Source organism: Lissotriton helveticus, chromosome 1_1, assembly GCF_964261635.1.
Source record: "Lissotriton helveticus chromosome 1_1, aLisHel1.1, whole genome shotgun sequence".
In the NCBI taxonomy this organism is placed as follows: domain Eukaryota; kingdom Metazoa; phylum Chordata; class Amphibia; order Caudata; family Salamandridae; genus Lissotriton; species Lissotriton helveticus.
This window is the reverse complement of record NC_136057.1, coordinates 47,393,641-47,414,643: the sequence shown is the minus strand read 5'-3', so window position 1 is coordinate 47,414,643 and position 21,003 is coordinate 47,393,641. Positions and strand designations below refer to the sequence as shown.

Here is a 21,003-nt window from a genome sequence, read left to right as displayed (position 1 = left end):
CCTAAAATTTTTCGCCTTTTATTTCCCTTTTAAATCAGAATGCCCTCATGGTAACAACAATGTATAGGCCTTGTGTAGTGAGGAAAGCCCTGTGTACTGTGAAACTGATGTTAAGATGCAGGTGTCTTATACCCCTAACATGGCTGCCACTGACCACTGCTGCTGCAGCGGGGTTTAGTGGGCGCATTCTAGTGGCTAGGGCCTGGCTGGAACCCTCCAAACAATGTATCAACTTAGCCTGCCAGCCTGCCCACAGGTAGAATGGTGGAACCTCCTAGAACCCCCTGGAACCTTTTGGAACAGGTGAGGTGACACCAACTGCCACTGCCAACTGTCAACTGGCACTGTATAAGGAAAGGAAGGTAAACTTTCCTGTCAGAGTGACTGAGGGGAAGACCTGGGGAAGAACCTACGCAGGAGGATAGGCAGTGAGGGTGAGGACAGGGACTTATGATACTGGAAAAGACAGGGCCTAGGAGCTGCCTTTCAAGTATTGAGGTATCCTGTACCCCCCCCCCCCCTGACCTAGCCCCGCGGCAGGGAACCCCCAGGGACCACTTGAGGGGACTGGCTGAGGAGATCTAACACCAGCCACCAACTTAACCCCCTTCAAGGAAACAAGAAACCAAAGGGCGCAAGAAACATCACGCCAACAAGAAACTAAGCTTCTATTTACAAGGGCGCAAGAAACATCACACCAACAAGAAACTAAGCTTCTATTTACAATGGCGCAAGAAACATCACGCCAAGAAGAAACTAAGCCTCTATTTACAAGGGCGCAAGAAACATCACGCCAACAAGAAACTAAGCTTCTATTTACAAGGGCGCAAGAAACATCACGCCAAGAAGAAACTAAGCCTCTATTTACAAGGGCGCAAGACACCTAAAGCGCTAGGAAGAAATTAAATCATCACAGGACTTTTGAAGAAGCAAACAGGTATTGGCGCGGTACTGACCCTGCGTTTCCTGATGTCACCTGGGGTCTCCCTTGCTAACCTGCTACTGGGGTGTCACCTGTCCTGTATATCTAGCGCTGCCCTTGCTGACCCTGTGAAGAGCGCTGAAGTAATGGAGGGGGTTGCTGCCTTCTGAAGCGCTATATTTGCCTGAACTGCAGCGCCCTGAACTGAATGTTATTAGACCTGCTGGTCTTGCCCCCACCTCGTGTGGGCCAAAGCGCTATAGCCCTGCACCCTGCTGTCTGTGAAGCGCTAGAATCCTGGGCGTGATTCCTGCCTGAAGCGCTATATTCTGTGGTGCCCTTCAGCAGCGCTACCTGGAATGAACTGTCTGCCGAGCGCTACCTCTGCTGTGAATTGCCTGCTATATCGTAGCGCTGTGAATCCTGAAAAGCGCTATCCCCCTGAAGCGCTGTGTCACCAAGAACTTCTGTGGCTCTAGAAGTTGCTGCCTTCTGAAGCGCTGACTCCCTGCTACCCCAACGCTCCTTTGCTGTCCCTGTGAAGAGTGCTGAGGTATGAAGGGGGTTGCTGCTCTGTGAAGTGCTGTACCTGCAGGGTGCTATTATCTAAACCTGATTCCTGCCTGAAGCGCTGTCCCCAGCATTGCCTGTGGCCAAGCGCTGTCATGTGAGGAACTGAGGTAGTGCCCAGGGAAGCGCTGTCATTTCACTCCAAGGGCTTTCTTGAATGTCCCATGGAAGCGCTGTAATTGTGCCTCCAAGCGCTCTCTTGTAGGCCCCAGAGAAACGCTGTATTTTTGACCTTAAGTGCCCACCTGTTGGCCCCTATGTGCCTCTAGTGATGTGGAGGCCATTAAGTTACTGTTTATGCCTGAGGACAGGCTTGCCATTCATTAACTGTTTGGGCCCTGGTTCCGGCGTAGGCCTAAAGACATACTGAGTTCACCTGCGATGGCTTAGTCCTGCATAGGGGAGTCCAAGGCATAGTAAAATGCTCATTGAGAATGCTTTACTGAATTGCTTATTGAAATGTTCACCTTAATTAACAGAAATGTTTTACTAGTCTAAAGCAAGGCCTGTGCTTGCTTAATGAGATGTTGCTCTCTAGCAATGGGTAATGTTCTATTTATAAGTTACTTAATGAAATGCCTATGCCTGATTCCTTCCCTGTAATGTTTACTCCTGATTAGGGGGATGTTACCTATGATTGGGGAAGAGTTTTGAAGTGGTTATTCCTGCTTGGAACCAGGATTATTCTGAACTATAGAAGTTTTATTACACCCCTGCCCCAGTGTTATAACCTCTACTTATTTACAGGATTACTCTTGGGTGCTGAAAGGTTTATGCCTGCTTAATGTAGGAATTAGAATGTTGATTCTGACCTGGGGGTGGAAACGCCAACAGCTGCATAATGAACTGTGTCTGCTGACTAATGAAACATTTATTCATGTTGGTTGAAAGGTGGAGCACATGCCCACAGTTATGGAGTGAGGTGCTCCTTGCTTTAAAGAAATGTTTACATTTACTAAAAGGCTTTACATGCATAAACCAAGTCTTCTAAGCTCAGGCTTGCCTGTTAAAAATGGTTATCTCTGCCTTGAAGAGTTGTTAACTGTTGATTGCTGAGTAGGGGAACGTTAATGCTATAAGGACATAGTTACACTGCCTAATGAGGTGTTTTATCCGCAGTGGCGTGTTTTTATTCCTGCCATAGGAGTTTCAATCCTGCCTAAGGAAATGGTTAATGAAATGTTTTACCCTCAGTGAAGTGTTTTACTTCTGCTAAACTGATTAGCTCTATTGCAGGAAATGCTTTACCTGTAATCTCCTGATTAATAGGGGGAAGGCCCTGCCTGTTCAGGCATCAGGTGTGTGATGCCTAAAGAAATACTTTATGGCTAATGAAAGGTGTTGTCCTCATTTGAGGCAATGTTTACTCCTGCCCAGGCAAGGGTCTCATACCCCTGCTATAACAGAGATCTACTTACACCTGCTCAATGTAGGGATTTCTACTTCCCTGATGGAATGTTGGTGCAGCCCTGATACAGTTAAACCTGCACAAGGGGATGGTTACCTAGATTGCAATGTTTTCTCCTAGTTAGTGCTGGCTAATGCAATGGTTAGCTGGGCCCAATGAGAAGTTCTCCCAAAGGGATACCCAACCTTGTTATATGGAATAATTATTCTTAATGAATTTGTGATTTCCCTGATCCTGCTCTATTTATCTATCTATCTACCTGATTATTTATCTTAATACATATCACTTGTTTTTATACAAGCTCTGGAGTGGAGTCATTTATTGCGTGCCCAGGTTTCTGTCTCAGTGTGAGTGTCTGCTGCATGATCGCTTCACACATGTGCTTTCGGATGCCTACCCGCTCGTGCCATGCTACCCTAGGGGACTGGTGACCAGTGGGGAACCAATTAAACTTGTTGGTTACTTCTGGGCCCTTATTGACTATAAGGGTAGATTAACCAGTACAAAAATGTACATATCTCAGAAGCCCGATAGCATACTAAGTTGGTTTGGTCAAAGGGATCTAGGGGTAATGTTAGATCCAAACTCATCTCCGCCTATTATATTGAAGGAACCTCTTATATCTAAGTCCAAAACCATCTCTGCTGTTGACCAAGACTCGAACAAAAATTTTGGGGACTTAGGGGCACCTGCATCAACCTATTTAGGAAGTGCAAACGGTGCGAATCGGTAAATTCGGCCGTTTGCACTTCCTAAATACGTTTTTGGGATGCATGAAACAATTTTTCAAAATTCGCTTTTTTTGCATTTCCTAAAAATGCGAATGCATTTAAGGAATCGCATTTGTGCGATTCCTTAAATGCAATGCATCAATTTTTTAAAAAATGCGAATTTTGAAATAGGAAGTGCAAATTAACATGAGGTTGACCCTCGTGTTAATTTGCGAAATTCTTTAAAAAAGCACAAAAATGCATTTTGGAAAGTGTCATGTTACAGACACACATGTCCTTAGGACATATGTGTGAAACATGCACTTTAAAATGCATTTCAGGGGTGCAGGGGGGGGGTCCTTTGGACACCCCTTTGCACCCTTGCAATGCATCAACAAATTGCGAATTCCAAAACAAAGAAATGCAAAACGGCATTGATTCCTATGGGCCTCTAGGCCCATAGGAATCAATGTAATACCATTCCTTAATTGCAATTCGCAATTAAGGAATCGCAAATTCCGAAAATTAAGAAATCCTAAAAAATTTTAGGATTTCTTGATGCATAGGATTTTACAATTCCTAAATTGCGATTCCTTAATTTTCGCAATTTAGGAAATGTAAATTCCTACAATGATGCATGTGCCCCTTAGTAAAGGAAAAATTCCCAAAGGTTTTTTCTGAGAAATTGGGTTGTTTAAGAAATTATATACATCACATTTGTTTGAAGAATGATGCTAAACCTGTTTGCTGTAAGGTTCGCAATGCTCCTGTGGCCGTTAGAGAACAGGTCAAGGATGAATTTGAACATCTTGTCAAAGATGGTATTATTGAAGAGGTTGAGGAGACTCAATGACTTGCTCCGATTGTAGCCGCCAATAAATTGGATGGGTCCCTCGGCCTATGTGTGGATCTTAGAGAATTGAATAAGTATGTGGTGGTTGATAGCCACCCTTTACTAAAACTGCTGTCATGTTGATGTTATTGAAAGGGGCTACAATTTTTAGCATAATTGATTTAAAATCTGCATACCACCAGATTAGATTAGATGAGGAGTCTTAAAATTTGACAGCCTTCGTTACTCCATTTAGGACTCTCCGTTTTGTAAGACTCCCATTTGGGTTGGTTTCAGCCCCTACTGTTTTTCAAAGGGCTTTAGAGAAGGTGTTGAAGGGGCTGAACGAAGTCAGGATTTATCAAGATGATATCCTAATCTTTGGATGTGATGATATGGAGCATGATGCGCGACTTTTTGATGTTTTGAATGAATTGAGTGAATTTGGTTTGACAGTTAAAATTGAGAAATGTAAGTTTAAAAGAGGATCAGAATATTTGGATCACACCGTTTCAGAAGGAGGAATTTTACCAAAAGAAAGTTTGGTTGCTGCCATACTAAAGATGACTTCTCCCACCAACAAGGAAGAATTAATGAGTTTTATAGGTATGGCTGAATATTATAGTAAATTTATAGACAGTTTTGCGTCTTTGTGTGTTAATATGAGAGCCTTACTGAGGAAAGGGTACGAGTTTGTCTGGGATAACAAATGCGAAGATGAATTTTGTCTTCTTAAAGAAAGGTTGAATTGTGCACCGAAATTGAGTAGTTTTGATCCAGAAAGAAAATCTATTATAATAACCGATGCCAGCCTTAAAGGGTTAGGGACTGTACTTGTACAGAATATACATGGTAAAGAAGAGGTCATTTTATTTTTATCCAGGAGTTTAAGAAGTGCTGAGATAATGTATTCAGTTTTAGAAAGAGAAGCCCTTGCTGTATATTGGTCCATAAGAAAGCTAAAGAATCTGTTGTGGGGAAGCGCATTTGAAATAAGGACTGATCACAAACCGCTGTGTGAAATCTTGAAAAATAAAGGAATTGAAGCAGTTTCAAGCAGAATCACTAGGTGGGTTGTAGGTTTGCAAGATTACAATTTTGAGGTGAAGTATTTGCCATGTGTTGAAAACAAAGTTGCAGATGCTTTGTCATGTCTCGTACCCAAAGATGAGTTTTCTCAAGAGGAGGATGTTGAAGATGATGAAGAGATGGTATGTGCCATAGAAGAGAATGTGATTGACAAAGATAAATGGATAAGGGCACTACAAGACGATTCTGACTTGATAGAGATTTTGAGTCTTATTAATACAGGTTGGAAAGTTACTGCTACAGTAATGCCTATGCACACAGAAACAGAAATGCCTATGCACACAGAAACAGAAATCTTTCACAGTTGTGTACAGTTATGACACACAATTCAGGAAAAGCCACAGTCAACAGAACAACAAGCCCAATATTTGACGCAGAGGTTCTTTGAGAAGGTTTAATGGTTCCACAACCAGCCGACACATGTTTTGTCACGTGGGAACAGTGTCTTCGCGACGCCTCATGGCTGCGTTAAAGGTAATATGGCAAATAGGTTGCACTACCAGTGATATTTCCGACCCGGCAGGGCCCGTGACCATGTGGATGAATATCCCCAATGTGAGCTATTCCGGATAATGGAAAACGCTCCTTCAAGAGTTCAAGTCACTCTCCAATGCCAAAGTATGTGTAGGCGTCTGTTTGTGGAGAGTAAGCTCCGGTCAAGTGAAAGCTGAGCTTATATCCCGGGAGAGGATCCAGTCAAGTCTCCACTGGCGCGGGTGAGCACCTGGTGGTCCCGATATAGGTTTGTAGGACGTCCAACATCGAGCCCTCCCGGGTCGCCGTGTTCCAAGTAAAGTTAAACCCAAGAATAATGAAAATTTAGAGAAATTTTGGCATGTTAAGGATCAACTTTCAGAACATGACGGTTTACTTGTTAGAGGCACAAGATTAGTTCCATCAAGTTCAATTAGAGATGAACTTATTTCCCTGACACACATGGGTCATCTAGGAATTTAAAAAGCGAAAGAGACATTGAGGGTGCATTACTGGTGGCCAAACATGGATGTGCAGGTTGAGCGGAGGGTAAAAGATTGCATGGATTGTGCTTTAAGTGAAGGAGAGGCAAAACCCAAGGTTCAACCAATGATTATACGAGATCGTCCGGATGGACCTTGGAAAGAAGTAGGTTTAGACATTCTTGGGCCAATATTCTCGTCTGGAACTGAATGGTATGTTTTTGTATTAGTTGATTTTTTTTTCCAAGATGGCTGGTAATTGCCATCACTCGAGGTATAGAAACTAAGCATGTGGTAATGTTCTTAGAAAAATTATTTGCCAGAGAAGGAATTCCTAATACTCTTCTCACGGATAATGGGGTTCAATTAGTTTTTAAACAAATGGAAGCATTTTTGGCTAGTCATGGTTTAAAACATAAGAGGTCTTCTTTGTACCACCCAGAAACCAATGGCATGGTTGAGAGGTTCAACCAGGACCTCAAAGAGACAATAAGGATGGCTAAGTCTTCAGGTTTGGATTGGCGTACTGAAATCTTTAAAAAAAGTTAAGGTATACAAGCTCTCTCCACATGCCATCACCAATCGTACACCATTTGAACTTGTCAGAGGAAGGTGTGCAAATACCATTGTGGCACCACCTTGGGTCAATGAAATGCAACCTAATTTGTTTTCTGACAATGAGAATTGCAATTGGAAACTAGCTGAATCAGATAAAATTGAGTCCAAGAAAAGAGTTTATGACTTAAAAAAGAATGTTAAAAAAACCTATGTTAAAGTAGGTGATTGGGTTCTCATAAAGAATCCATGTAAAAACAACAACATTTATCTACAACGTTTCTCAAACCTATTTAAGTCATCAAGATTTTCAATAATGCTATCAAGACTGCAGACCATCGCATTTGGAATTTGAATAGGGTGGTGGTGGTTAGGAATGCTTTGTTTCTATTCCCCCTCAGAATACTCAAATAAATGGTACTGTTCTACAAAATGTTTGGAAAGGTACTGTTGCTCCTCAAAATATTCGGAAATCTTCAAGAGTCTCTCATGCACCTGCTTACTTAAAAGACTTTGTGAAATAGTTTTTTTTGTGTATTTTATCTCCTTTTGTTCAACTTTATTTTGTAAATAAGGGGGATGTGTGGCATCTTGGTTCCTGTTGCTAGGAGTCTTGGAATGTTATGTAATGATGTCAAGAATGTTATGTTTAAAGTTGAGGCAGTTTATTCCTGGTTGTTGAACTGAAGACATCCTTCCTGTGGGTGAGATTCTTTCTCCTCAATAAATCTACTTCAAGACTTCACTGCTTCCTTGATTCTTACAAGTACAAAATCCTATACATAGAGTAACCCTTCTACACTCCACAGGTTCTGTTTGTGCTGTGAAGTGCAGGGCAGGTTGTGTTTGTGCTGTAAAGTGCTCCACAGGTGGTTTTTGAACTGTGATGTGCAGTGCACATGCAATGTGTGGAGTGTTTGAAGAAGTGACAACGTTTCTCCGTGTTATCACCTACTTCAATGGCTTTTTTAACATAAAATTACATACCCTCAGTACTCCCACAATGCGATATTTAAACCTTGTACATTTTCCATATTTTCGCGCGTCGCTAATATATGAAGTATCGCTCTTGTGAATTCCCAAAGAAGCCCATGTTCTGGTGTGAACATGGGCTTCTATGGGAATTCTCTACGGTGTATTATCAAGACCATTATCGCTGCTTTAGCGTCAGTTTTATGCTGCTAAAGCGGCAATTATGTTAACGCTGTGCTTGATAATAAGCCCCCCTTTTCTTAACTGAAACCTGGTTGTCAGAGGAATCTACTCCAGATCTTCAGAAGCCATACCCGAAGATGACCAAAAGAGAACGAGCTCAGAGAATGGAGGTGAGATATCAGCAATTATTCACCAGTGGATCCACACATCTCTTTTACAAATTACTCAAGCTGAAGGTGTAGATCTGCTTCCCTTCCTCAATTTTGGAATTGATGACTTCAACTCGGACTCTAAAGATAATGAATTTGCTGAGTTAATGACGTTGAATTTACACCAACACATTACATGCTCAGGTCACATAAAACAAAATCCCATAGATCTGATCTGGCTGTATAATTTGAAACGACCCAATATAATCGTCCTTCCTTTCATATGGTCCAATCATTATTTGATCAATTTTTGTATTCCAGTGGATTTTTCTAACTTCATCCACAAGCAGGAAATAAAAACCATATGCACACCTCCTCCCTCTTACCATCAATTGAAGACATTCTCTCCGCACCAGACCAGTGCCCTGGTACAAGCCACGGTTAAACGAGTTGAAACCTGCATTGCGTCGACACTGGCGGGAAAGGGATGATGAAGAGAGCAAAATCAAATTTAAAGCAGAACTTGCAGAATATAAAGGCAAAACCGCACATGCAAAGCCCTTTTAATAGGCAAATAATAAAAATAGTTTTTTGATATCCTGAATGATTTGTCGCCCCCAGATGAAATGAAAACTTCCCTGACTCCTATCGAGGCATTCTTTGACAATTTAAATAATTACAAAAAAAATCTTTAAAGATAGTATTAACAATTACAGCAGCAGTACATCTGAAGTTGAGTCTGAAAAGAACTCTACTCTTCTTATCCTTGTTTGTAGAAATAAACAAGCTTCATGAATTTATGATCAAGGTAAAATCCGGTATTGTCAAATAAATAGACACTATATTCTTAGTCCAGCCGGACAGATTTATTTTGTAATAAACAATTTTTAGAAACCTTTATAAAAAGTGTTAACAGCAGGACACCAGCCGATGTCAACTGACACACTAACAAAGAAAACAGACAAGGCAACTCAACAGTCTGTGTAGTAAATTCACAGTCAGAGGATATTATAAACACACTATTGCTGGAATCAATATGTACATTTCAACTGCATATAGTGTGGTTCAGTCGACGACGTTTCGAACCTATGATTAATACAGGTTCATCCTCAGGACATTAATTATATGCCTTTTCACTTTTATAAGAATTGTAACAAGGTTTAAATTAACTTGCTCAACCCCTGTAGGGATGGCGCAAAAAGTCACTATCCTGGGGGTGTGGGAGCTACCAGATATGGCAACAGTATATGCTCCGTGATAAGGGGATAGGCTGTTTAAGACAGTCAGGGGCCGATAATATGGTCCACGTCCGAGGTGAATCTATCCTCGGACGTGGACCGTATTATCGGCCCCTGACTGTCTTACAAAATAAATCTGTCCGGCTGGACTAAGAATATAGTGTCTATTTAGCCTATATTTATTTGACAATATTGCTGTGTCTAGGGACCACTGTCCTGTTTATAGATATAATCACCCTAAGGTCCCTAGCATATTGCTTCCTTGGGTTCCCTTGTAAATTTCAAATGCAAGGTAAAATCCGGGTCATAAACTGACCCTTGCCCTCCAGCAGTCATAGAATCTCTGACCTCAACAATCAATCAATCAGCATTTCTAAGGTGCACTCCAAGGATATCTGGGCGCTGAGGGTGTTGCGTCTCCGTTGAAAAGCCAGGTCTCGAGCAATCCCCTGCAGAGCGTTTGTCAATTCAGCAGCTCAAGCTGTCGCTCCAAGTGCGTTTCAAAATGCTGTAGAGCTCAAGTCACTGAAAAACCAGGGAGAAGTCCCGGATATAACCAAGAATTATAGGCCAATACCTCTGCTCCCTTAACCTGCAAAAACTATTGGTTAGAGACCTGTCTTCAAGAGGTTCCAGGCTTTATAACTACACCGGCTCTCAGTTGTTAATTTGTGTGGGCAGAATTTCCGTCTCACCACTCCAGTCTCAAAATATGATGCAATTTGATGATTACTTGGTGAGGTTCAATCAGCTAAAATTGAATACTGACAAAACTGAGATTGTAATTCTAAAGAATAAGACCAATCTTTAGAACCAACTTTACTCTCCAACAAAAAGTAGATTGATACCGGAGCCTAAACCCACAGCTAAAAGCCTCTGAGTGATAATCGATAGCAATCTGAGCAAGACCCAGCTGCTGGAGCAGTAGGATCTAAATACAGATTTGTGCTGAAACTGCTTTAGAAACTAACCCCACTCCTCCCAAGAGACAAGACAAGAAAAGCAATAGTGGAGGCCGCAGTCCTATCTAGAACGCATTATGCCAACCGAGTATATCTAAGATTACCCAGTATCACCATTCATAGCCTAGAAGTAATTCACAGCGACGCAGCTTGTTTACTACATCATCTTCAGAGGTGAGCACACTCCACACCTATATTGAAATAACAAACTCACTAAGACCCTCTGCCTCAGCCCTAAAGGGTTGAGAGGTCTAGCCCCTCACTTCATTGCAAACCAGGTGAAAATGCATACACCCGTACAAAACCAGAGATCGACTCACTTGAATTTACTTTCTATTCCAAATTACAGAAAATCAGATCAGTTGGAAGCAGCTTTGGTACAAGCTCCTTCCATTCTGATCTCTCTCCCAGCGAAATCCATTTTGAATCTAACTTCAAGTGTTGTCCCAGAAATCTGACAACCCACAAACCAATTCATGCTAGATTCTTCCCTGGTCTGATTGGTTGTTGCCTCTTTTATGTATTTCTGATTCAGTGCCAAGACACCCCAGCTTGAATATTCTCTCTATATATGCAATGACATAACAAGCATTTTGTAGATCCTGTAGAGGTTTGATATGTTGGCGCGTGCTTCAGTCACTGAACCGAATATTGCAAAAGAGAGGTGTACAGTGCAGGTGAAAATGATAGCGCAGTCTTGTCTTCTAGAGTATTATAAACCTTTCATTGCTGCAAGGCTGGTACAGTATTCAATTTTTTTCATAAAAGTGTGCAATTTGAGCAGACCAAGGAACAGACATATTGTTACATTTTAATGATTGCATTGTTTTCTGGTGTTAAAAATTCGCAATTTCCTCTGATCACACTGGGGTTGGTGATACAGGAAGGAGTATTTTGACCTAGTTGTCCTGTGATAACGTGTTGTCTTTTCTCTTTTCCTTTCCTCTGCAGACACTTGAGACTTGAAAATCAGAGAACCAGAATGGGTAGAAGACAGGCTCCAGGAAAGAAAGTGAAAGTGCAGTGTTCACGTAAATCCGTAAGAGCCACAGTCCCATCTTTACCTCTTCATGACGTCTCAACTTCAAGATCCCGAAATGATGCTCAGAGGGACCAGGACCTGGAATCGCTTTTGGAGGACCTGCCCCACATTATCCTTTTATCCATGCTGGAGGAGTTGGAAGCCAAACTGGATAACTTGCTGAGTATTGTGGAGGGCGTACCTTCTAGAGTTGCTGTGATGATTAAGAAAATCTGGATAGAAAAGGATCAAGGTTCCCTAGATAATGGCGCAGTGTCTTTGGAGGTGGTCTGTCCGACGAGCATTAGAGATTGTGCTGTTAGCCGGTCTCGTGCGACACCTCAGCCTGATAGGCCAGGTGGACCGAGCTTGTGTCGTCAGCCGGTGTTCTCTGATGGGTATGCACCAAAGCAGGACTGTACGCTCTCTTCTCCAACCAATATTCAAGGGCGTCCAGAGGAGCCAAACCTTTGTCTACAGCCAATGTTTCTACATCGATGTGACCCACAGCAGGACCAGTGCGTGCAACCTGGGTTTCCAGATGTACACGAGTCGAAGCGAGACCAGTGCATGCAACCTGGGTTTCCAGATGTACACGAGTCGCAGCAGGATGAGTGCATGCAACCTGGGTATCCAGATGTACATGAGTCCCAGCAGGACAAGTGCATGCAACCTGAGTTTCCAGATGTACATGAGTCGAAGCGAGACCGGTGCATGCAACCTGGATTTCCAGATGTACACAAGTCAAAGCGAGACCAGTGCATGCAAACTGGGTTTCCAGATGGAAATGGAGTACAGCAGGATTGTACTGTATCCAGGTGCCCTCAGACAGATCCTCCAGGCAGATCACTGGAGGCAAAGCGGCGTCTTCACTCGGAATTTGTTGATGGGCAGACACCACAGCAAGACCACAGCATACAATCAGCGTTCCCAAAAAAGAGTGAACCAGATGCGCCCCTGAAGCAAGAACCATCCCCATTGTCTACTAATAGCTGGGACCAGCAACAGAACCTCTGCCCACACCCACTATTTCCTGATGGACACAAACCACAGCAAAACCACTGTGTACAACCCGTGCTACTAAATGGGAATGGACAGGATGATCCCTTGGAGAAAGAATTGATGTGTTTTGATTTCCTAGATCCCCAGGAGAACCGCAGCCTACAACCCGTGTCACCTGATGGGATGTCATCAGACGAACACATAAAGTTTGTGCTGTTATCCTTTGATGAGTTGGGGTCACAACAAACCCAATGCCTACAGCAACACCTATGCTTGAAGCAGGAACTTCCTTATGCGCCGGATCCAAACGTGAACTACGAGCTAGAATCTATGCACCCTGAAGCACAGGAACCAGATCAAAATGACAATCTAGAACCGGCCTGTACTGATGCACACCGTTCAGATCAGAAGTACAAGCTAGAACCACTGCACACTGTGGCACAGGACCGAGAGCTAGAGTCAGTGCTTCCTGAAGCACAGGAACCAGATCAGAACTACACGGTGGAATCACTGCACCCTGAGGAGAAGGATTCAAATCAGAACTACATGCTAGAACCAGCTTGTACTGATGCACAGGGCTCAGATCAGAACAACAAGTTACTGAACCCTGAATCACAGGATCAACATCAGAACTGCAACACAGAACTGCTCTGTCCTGAGGAGCGGGGTCAGCCTGTGCCCCCATCATGCCTAGAACTGGACACAAATTCTGCAGATGAAGACTCCATGAAGAGAAGAAATGCAAAATCACATGTATTGCCGTCCAAAGCCACCCCAGGTATGTGTTTCGCTATACATGGACACGTGGAGTGCACTAACACATGTAACCTCTTGAGAATGCATATGGGCAGAATTTACAAAGTCTCCAAGGTGATCATTTGGGTTTGGGTGGAACCCCCTGAGCGATACTGACCCCCGAGTACACTGGGTGCAGATGAGTCCCTGCACCCTTCTCTGGTTCCACACAGGACTGCATCCTTCCTGTGCAGAAACAGGCCTGGTTATGGGACTCTGCATGAGACAAGTAGGCCAGCAGCTCTCGTTCTTCCTTGTCTGTCCCTATTCCAGGCTGAGGAACTGGAAATAGCGCTATTCATGGTAGGAATTACTGGCTAGAATCACACGTAATAGTCGGATGTAAGTGATGTGGTGTTCATTGAGAATAGCCGACATGCACAGTCTAGAGAGGGAACTGTTTCCTGTTGCACAGTTACATTGGGTAAGACGCAGTCGTCTCCAGTTCCTGATATAAAAATCCTAATCTGTATTCGGCCTCAGCAACAGGGCCGACCAGGGATGTTGTTGCCACTGCAGGGTTCTCCAGGAGTGCACACCTCCTCATGGTAGACAGATACACAAAGTAATTTGTTATGTCTCACTTGTGAGTTCACCCTCCCAACCTCTAGCTCAGTAAAGAGTTCATTGTTTTATGGGCAGACAAACGTAGCCATGATCTCCCTACAGCAGCATCCTACCTGTAGCAAACTCTTTAATTATGAAAATGTCATTGCATCATCACACGTAACATGCTGAGTTAGGGTTTGCACACCTGTAGTGCGAGTAATGGATTGTGGTTCTAACCATAACTTACACATTTCAGAGGTTTGTTCGGCTTTTAGTCTTAACCATATATACACTTTACCCTTGTTTTTAAGTGAATTTCTGATTTTTTTAAAGACCCATTAAGGTGTTTTAACAAAGCCATCTACAACGTCACTTTAACCAAAATTAGTGAAAATATATCATGGATAAAGTAACCCCTGCCGCACCTTTTAAGGATATTGCAAGTCAACAAGGTGTTCCATAACCATATAGAGGAACGAGGAAGGCAGAGTTCCTTTATAAGGTTATGGAACTCTGAGGTGACTTACAATAATCCTGTAAGAATACTATAGAAGCCAATATGAGCTGTGGTGCCATCCTGGGGTAGAGTAGAATGGGGTAGATTGGAGTCAAGTGGGGTAGATTAAATTGGGGTAGATTTGGGTGGAGTGGAGTAGATTGAGGTGGAGTAGGATGGATTGGGGTGGAATGGAGTGAGGTAGATTGGAGTAGAGTGGGGAAGACTGGAGTGGAGTAGATTAGAGTGCAGTATATTGGGGTAGTTTGGATTGCGGTACATTTGACTGGAGTAGAATGGAGTGGAGCTATATAGAGTGGTGTAGGGTAGATTTGGCTGGGGTGGGGTAGAGTGTGGTAGAATTGATTGGAGTACATTTGAGTGGGGTAGATTGGATGGGTTAGATTGGGATTGGTAAGTATGGGGTGGAGTGGGGTAGGGTAGATTGGAGTAGGGTGGAGTCGATTAGATTTGACTGGAATGAGGTAGGTTTGGGTGGAGTGGAGTGGAATTGGATAGATTGGAGTGTTGTGGGGTAGATTAGGGTGGAGTGGAATGGGGTAGATTGGGTGGATTGTAGTGGGGTGGATAGGATGGAGTGAGGTAGATTGGATGGAGTGGGGTAGATTGGATGAAGTGGAGAGGGATAGATTGGATGGAGTGGAGAGGGATAGATTGGATGGAGTGGGGTAGATTGTGGTAGTTGAGTTGGATAGATTGCAGTGGGGTAAATTGAAATGGAGTTGGGTAAGTTGGATTGAAGTAGAGTGAGGTAGATTGGGGTGAAGTCAGTTAGATTGGAGTAGATTAGAGTTGGGGGAAATTGAAGTAGAGTGGGGGCAGACTGGGGTATGTTGGAGCAGAGTGGGCTAAATCTGAGTGGAGTGCGGTAGATTGGGGTAGAGTGGGGAAGATTGGAGTGTGGTGGGGTTCATTGGGTTAGATTGAGTGTAGTAGGGTAGATTGGAGAGGGGTAGTTTGGAGTGGGATGGGGAAGATTGAGTTAGAGTGGGGTAGATTGCAGTGGGTAAATTGGGAATGGATAGATTGGAATAGGGTGAACTAGAGTGGGATGGATTGGCGTACTTTGGAGTGGAGTGGGATAGATTGGAGTGGAGTGGGATAGATTGGAGTGGAGTGGGGTGGATTGGTGTGGGTTAAGTGGTATGGAGTAGAGGAGCATGGAGTGGGTGTTGCTTGTTTCGTGGAGTGAGTGGCATAGATTGGAGTGGTGTGGTGTGGAGGTGAGTGGCGTAGTGTGGTGTATACTTGGTGTGGTAGCGCACTGCCATTACAAACAACACATTCTCAATTGAAATGATCATTACATTTACACCGAAATATGGTTTTACTGCACACAAATGATAATGTTTGCAAATGTCATCCCCTAGTGTATTAATGTGTTTCAATCATATTCAAATATTTTTCTCCACACTTCAGTAATTCAAAACAAATGGGCTTCATTTGTACTAATTCTGATATATTCTGAAACATCCGCACAGTTCTTTTTTTTAGGTCTTGCCGCAGCAGCGCTTAACTTTGTGGGCTTACTGCCCACCCATTGCTTTTTATTTGTTTCTTCCAATCTCCTTTAAACAGCCTTGCTTCCAAATGTTCGTAGATTGTTCCCTCCCATGGAGCACCGTCCCGTTACTTGTATCCTTGCAATGGTCCCATATTATCAACTGTTTTAGGCACTTTTTCTTTTTTCTTTGTCTAAGAGCACTTCATATGAGCACTTTTTTCACTCACTCCAAGCTTTTTTTTTTTTAAACGGCTGTAATTCTTGTTCATATCTCGTCACATTTGCTGTTTATTCACAGACCGAGATCAAATGTCAGACGATGTTTTCCCTAAAAAGCCTGTTCTTTCTCTGACTTCAAAGTAAGAGAGCCAGCTCCTCACCGTCTCACTCATTGCTGCTTGCCTCTCCTTGCTTGTTATTTATAAAAGCAAATTACTTCATTTTCTTGCCTTCACCACCTCCCCTTCGCATAATGGTAGCAGCCGTTTCAACTAAAGTGCTCATGTATACTGCTGCGGAACAGAAACTTCACTGTCGACTGTAAAGTTGGCACCTAAGGTAATGGAAGGATGGCTTGGGGTGGCGCGGACATTGGCATGTACAGAGGGTTGTGACATTGAAGCATCTTCTGGCAGCTGTCACAAGCAGCATCATGACACGACCCTGCCACATCTGTACAACATTTCCGGGCCAAAAGCAGTATAGGATAATAGCTGTATATTCTGTAACCAGTCTGTTTGCTACGTACAATCCACTGTACTAAATGATATGAGGTATTCTTAGTACATGTATTTCTAAAATGTCACATGTTGTAATATTTACGACACATACTATTGTAATGCAAGTTGATCTCTAGTAATGTTTAGGACATGTATTATTTGTAAAGCAGAAATGCTTTCCACTTAAAATTGAATATATATACTTGGTAGTTTGTTTAAAGGACTAATCAACCCAAATGTCAGAAGTACAATGCTATAGAATTGTGAAGCACTCTGATACCCAGTGGGTCACGTTCGCACTATATAAAACACTGAATGAATAAATAAATAACACACCTGAGTGCGGGGAGACCCCCCACACCTTGTGCCTGCTGTGAAGGAGGTGTGTGAGGGCTGTTAAATTACCTTCACGCCCTGCAAGGCCAGCGCATTCGATGCTGCCTGCATGGTGGCCATATTCAAGCAGAAAACTATCAGAACATCACAGGCATTTACACCCAATACCGTGAAAGACCGCAAGCCCGTAGGCTGATTTGGAAATCATTGGGTGCTTTGCTAAAGGTATCTTGAGGAAAATAGTCAAGTAAAGTATGGCGCGATCAAACTACTTTTAAAAAATAACATGCTCACACTAGGGAAAGACTTCTCAGGCTCTGATTGTGAGCTGGGATTCCCTGCAACAGCGAGCAACCGTATCTAGCTTCTTCTCAGACTAATAGCCCCCTTTCCCGGCATTCAGAATTTTTTTAAATCTTAGCATTTTTAGGTGCAGCACCTAATGAGCTTATTGGTGGCACAGTAACTCTCTGTTCCCGGCATTCTATTTTCATTAATCATATCCACCACATTTGATTGAAATTCAAAGGGTAGGCCTCAATAACTATGTGTCAATCTTTGTAAACCGGCAAAATGCAGTAGGATATTTATTTTTCGACTGATGGTGTGGGACACTGCTAAAAGTCATTTGCAAAGTTAGTAGGTTCGCAAGGAAAGACCAATTGGCTTTGCCAGTGCTTGTTTTTTTGTTGTGTGCTAGGAAAAAAATCTTACACTTTCTCCTCTTGTATGGATACTCAGCAGAATTGTCACAAACATTCTCTAATTTTGAAGACATAGGAAGAAAAGTAAACACCAAGCTCCCTCAAAGAGAGAGCTTGACATTTGACCTCTGTCTTTGAATGCACAGCAAATGTGACCAGATAAAAACAAGATTTAAAGGCCTTTTTTACAGAAAGCGTGTTTGTGGAAGAATAAAGTAAACAAGGTTTGGGCAGCGGGAGGGACTGATGTGAGTTACAAATAATAATAATAATAATAAAGGGATCTTATCATGCGCAAACTTAGCCCAATGGGCATCAAGGCGCCTAATTCCAAATCCAGCTCATAACAAAGAACTCTACAACTCAACCTGCCACAAACCCAATGGTAAGGAATGGTTGGAATGTATTCCCAGGGATGCTTCCTGAATATCTTTAAGATGTCTTTAGTGCTGTCTGGCAGTCGTGGATCTAAAACACAAAGGTTACAGTGAAGTTAAAATTGCGATTGCTTTTAACATCCTAATGAAAAAAATGATTTGAAACTCATTTAAACCATAGTGTGTGTGTCTCTCTCTCTCTCTCTCTCTCTCTCTCTCTCTTTCTCTTTCTATCTTTCTCTCTCCCTTTCTTTTCTTTCTCTCTCTCTCTCTTTCTCTCATTCTCTCTCTCTCATTCTCTCTCTCTTTCTCTCTCTCTTTCTCCGTCTTCTCTATCGCTCTCTTTCTCTTAATTTCTATCTTTCTCTTTCTCTCTCTCTTCCTTTCTATCTTTCTCTCTCTTTCTCTTTCTCTTACTCTCTCTTACTCTTTCTATCTTTCTCTATTTCTCTTTCTCTCTCACTCTCTCTCTCTCTCCCACTCTTCCTTCCTTCCCTCCCACGTAGTTTGTGGTTATAAGAGTTTCTATTGAAAAGCAATTATTTCTTTGCTAACAACTTTGGAATCTTTTGACAAATCTGCACAATCTTTTCAAAAAGATCTTTTTTCTGGTTTCTCTTTATTATACCAAATGTGTTTATTTTGTGGTTATATATAGTGCAATCTTGGCTGAAGGGCATTGAAGCACTTTTCTAAAGAAGGAAGACCAAAATGCAGATTAGATGTGCCATAAAATAACAGATAAGCATCAAAGAAAATAGACTAATCCCACAGATCACGTCAGGGAAAAAAGTTCAAACAGTTAAAATCTGGATACATTGGAAAAGTGGATGCAGAAAATCGATCACAGATTTATCCAAAGCGTCTCACAAATAGGAAGATTTTGAGTTCCTTTTTAGGTCTCGCCCACACAGCGCGCATGCGTTGCATAGGAAAGAGACCTTCAGTAATTGACACAGCTTTCCCTGCAAAAACGTGCACGTGTTGCATTACTTGTATGGCTCTCACCAGGTTCTGTTACCCAGAATCCCTTGCAAACCTCAAACTTTGTAAATAAGAAACAAACCTCTAATTTCTGTTGTGGAACGCTCTGGAATCTGTGTGGATCCCCAAAATTGAACCTACCGAGCATTCCCCAAAGTCTTCAGATAACAAGCATTGGCATAGCCAATAGGTCTCGCTTTTGGGACCTTATAAGTATTTAGTTATGCAGCACAATATCCTTGGTGCAACAACATTAATTGTTGCATGGTCAAACACTTACAAGGCCCCAAAGACTAAAACAATTGGCTATGCGAATGCTTTTTAATTGTGGCAAGACTTGTGGTTGTTCAAGGAGGTTGTGGGAGGGAGTTCCAGATCCTTGTAGCGCTGGCAGAGAAGGCGAGCTTTATATAGCGTTCTTGCCTGAATGTCGCTTGTTCCAACAGAAGGACTTTACAAATTCTCGATCGTTGTTCAGATCCAGAGATTTTGAGTTTTTCTACCAAGTAGGAGGGTGTGGAGTTTTGGAGGGCTTTGTGGGTGATGTATTCATTGTTACATTGGACTGTTGCTTCAATGGGAAGCCATTGTAGGATGCGAAGTACAGAAGAAATGCAATAAAAAAATATGCTGTGACCTGTCACAACGTGGATAACTGTATGAAGCATTTCTCTCAGTGATGCTAATTTTCTTAGGGAAGGCCAGACAGGAAAGAGTTCCAATAATCCAGTCTGAAAAGTACCAGCGTATGGACTACTAAGTTCATTAGGCCATTTGGCGGCACATAAATGGAACTCTCTCCCCCTGAGCTTAAGAGTGGAAACATCGGAGCTCATCTTCCGTAGAAAGCTCAAAACATTCCTCTTTCCTAAAGATTAGCCCGTCTTGTCTGACTGACGGAGTAGATGGCTCTTCTGACAGCGCGGGGACACACTGAAAGTGTAACCATGCGCTTTACAAATTCAGAAATAAAATTAAAAAAAATTAGCACTCTTGTGCTTTGATGAGACTTGCTTCTGAAGGTAGATGTGAATAAATATAGGTCTGTAATTGTTAAGGTTGTTCTAGACGGCGTCGGTGTTGTTTGATGAGGGGGGTGACTTGGCCAAGTTTGAGGGATGTCAGCATGGAGCTGCTCGAAGAGGAGGAGTTGATGATTTTGGTCCATGCAGGCAAGATATGATGTGACTGAGATTCTTATTACAAAAAACAGTGGACCCTAGTAGTTTGGGGAATCAAGATAAGGATAGACACAAACTGAATAGCATTTATGTCCTTTGTCCAGCCGGACAGGAATTTATTTGGTGATACACAAAATCAGAAAGTGATGTCAAGGGGGCACAGCCTGTGACATACAGTGAACAAGACAAAACAACAAATATAGGCAAGAGCGAGCAATTCGGTCTGTATACTTATAATCAGGGAACAGACTTGATTATAGTTTGAGTGACCATTGTACATAGTATTCACAAGCATATTCAGTACATATGATCCTATTGTGTCGATGACGTTTCGATGCCGAAAAACAAGATAAATGGCATCATCTTCAGGACAAATATATAAATCATGTTTGTCTTAGAATTATAAACAGTTGCCTTTCATGCTACATACAAACGACATTTGTGGGAAAAATGAAGGAGAGAAGGGAAAGACACTGTGGATACGTGGCCAGGCATGTTAAATTAGAACAGAAGCGACATGAATACAGGTAGTGGTACAGTTTACTGTTCGCACCTCAAAGACTGTTCTTTTCTGGCATGCTTAGTGCTAGAACAATGATGTCATGCTGTGCACTAAACAACAGTACAGTGAAGTTTGTCTAGGAACTGTGATCGGTGCTCGTCGCAAAATAGAAGGATGAAGCAATAGATACATGACGGCGCAGTGTGAAATGGTGTTTGAGTTAAAAACCAGAGTTCAGATTTGGAACAATAAGGAAAACATTTCGG

At 42.5% G+C, this 21,003-nt stretch overlaps 1 protein-coding gene across 1 annotated transcript in view; it reads left to right on the top strand.

Annotated features, from left to right (window-relative positions):
• The first annotated feature begins 302 nt into the window (after nucleotides 1-302).
• LOC144821626 (uncharacterized) overlaps nucleotides 303-21,003 on the top strand; it is a 44,704-nt gene continuing 24,003 nt past the window's right edge. Inside the window, exons 1-2 of the mRNA XM_078678879.1 lie at nucleotides 303-937; nucleotides 11,498-13,347. Coding sequence (XP_078535005.1) covers nucleotides 11,529-13,347 — 1,819 coding nt within the window. The 5' untranslated portion in view covers nucleotides 303-937; nucleotides 11,498-11,528. The remainder of the gene's footprint in view (nucleotides 938-11,497; nucleotides 13,348-21,003) is intronic.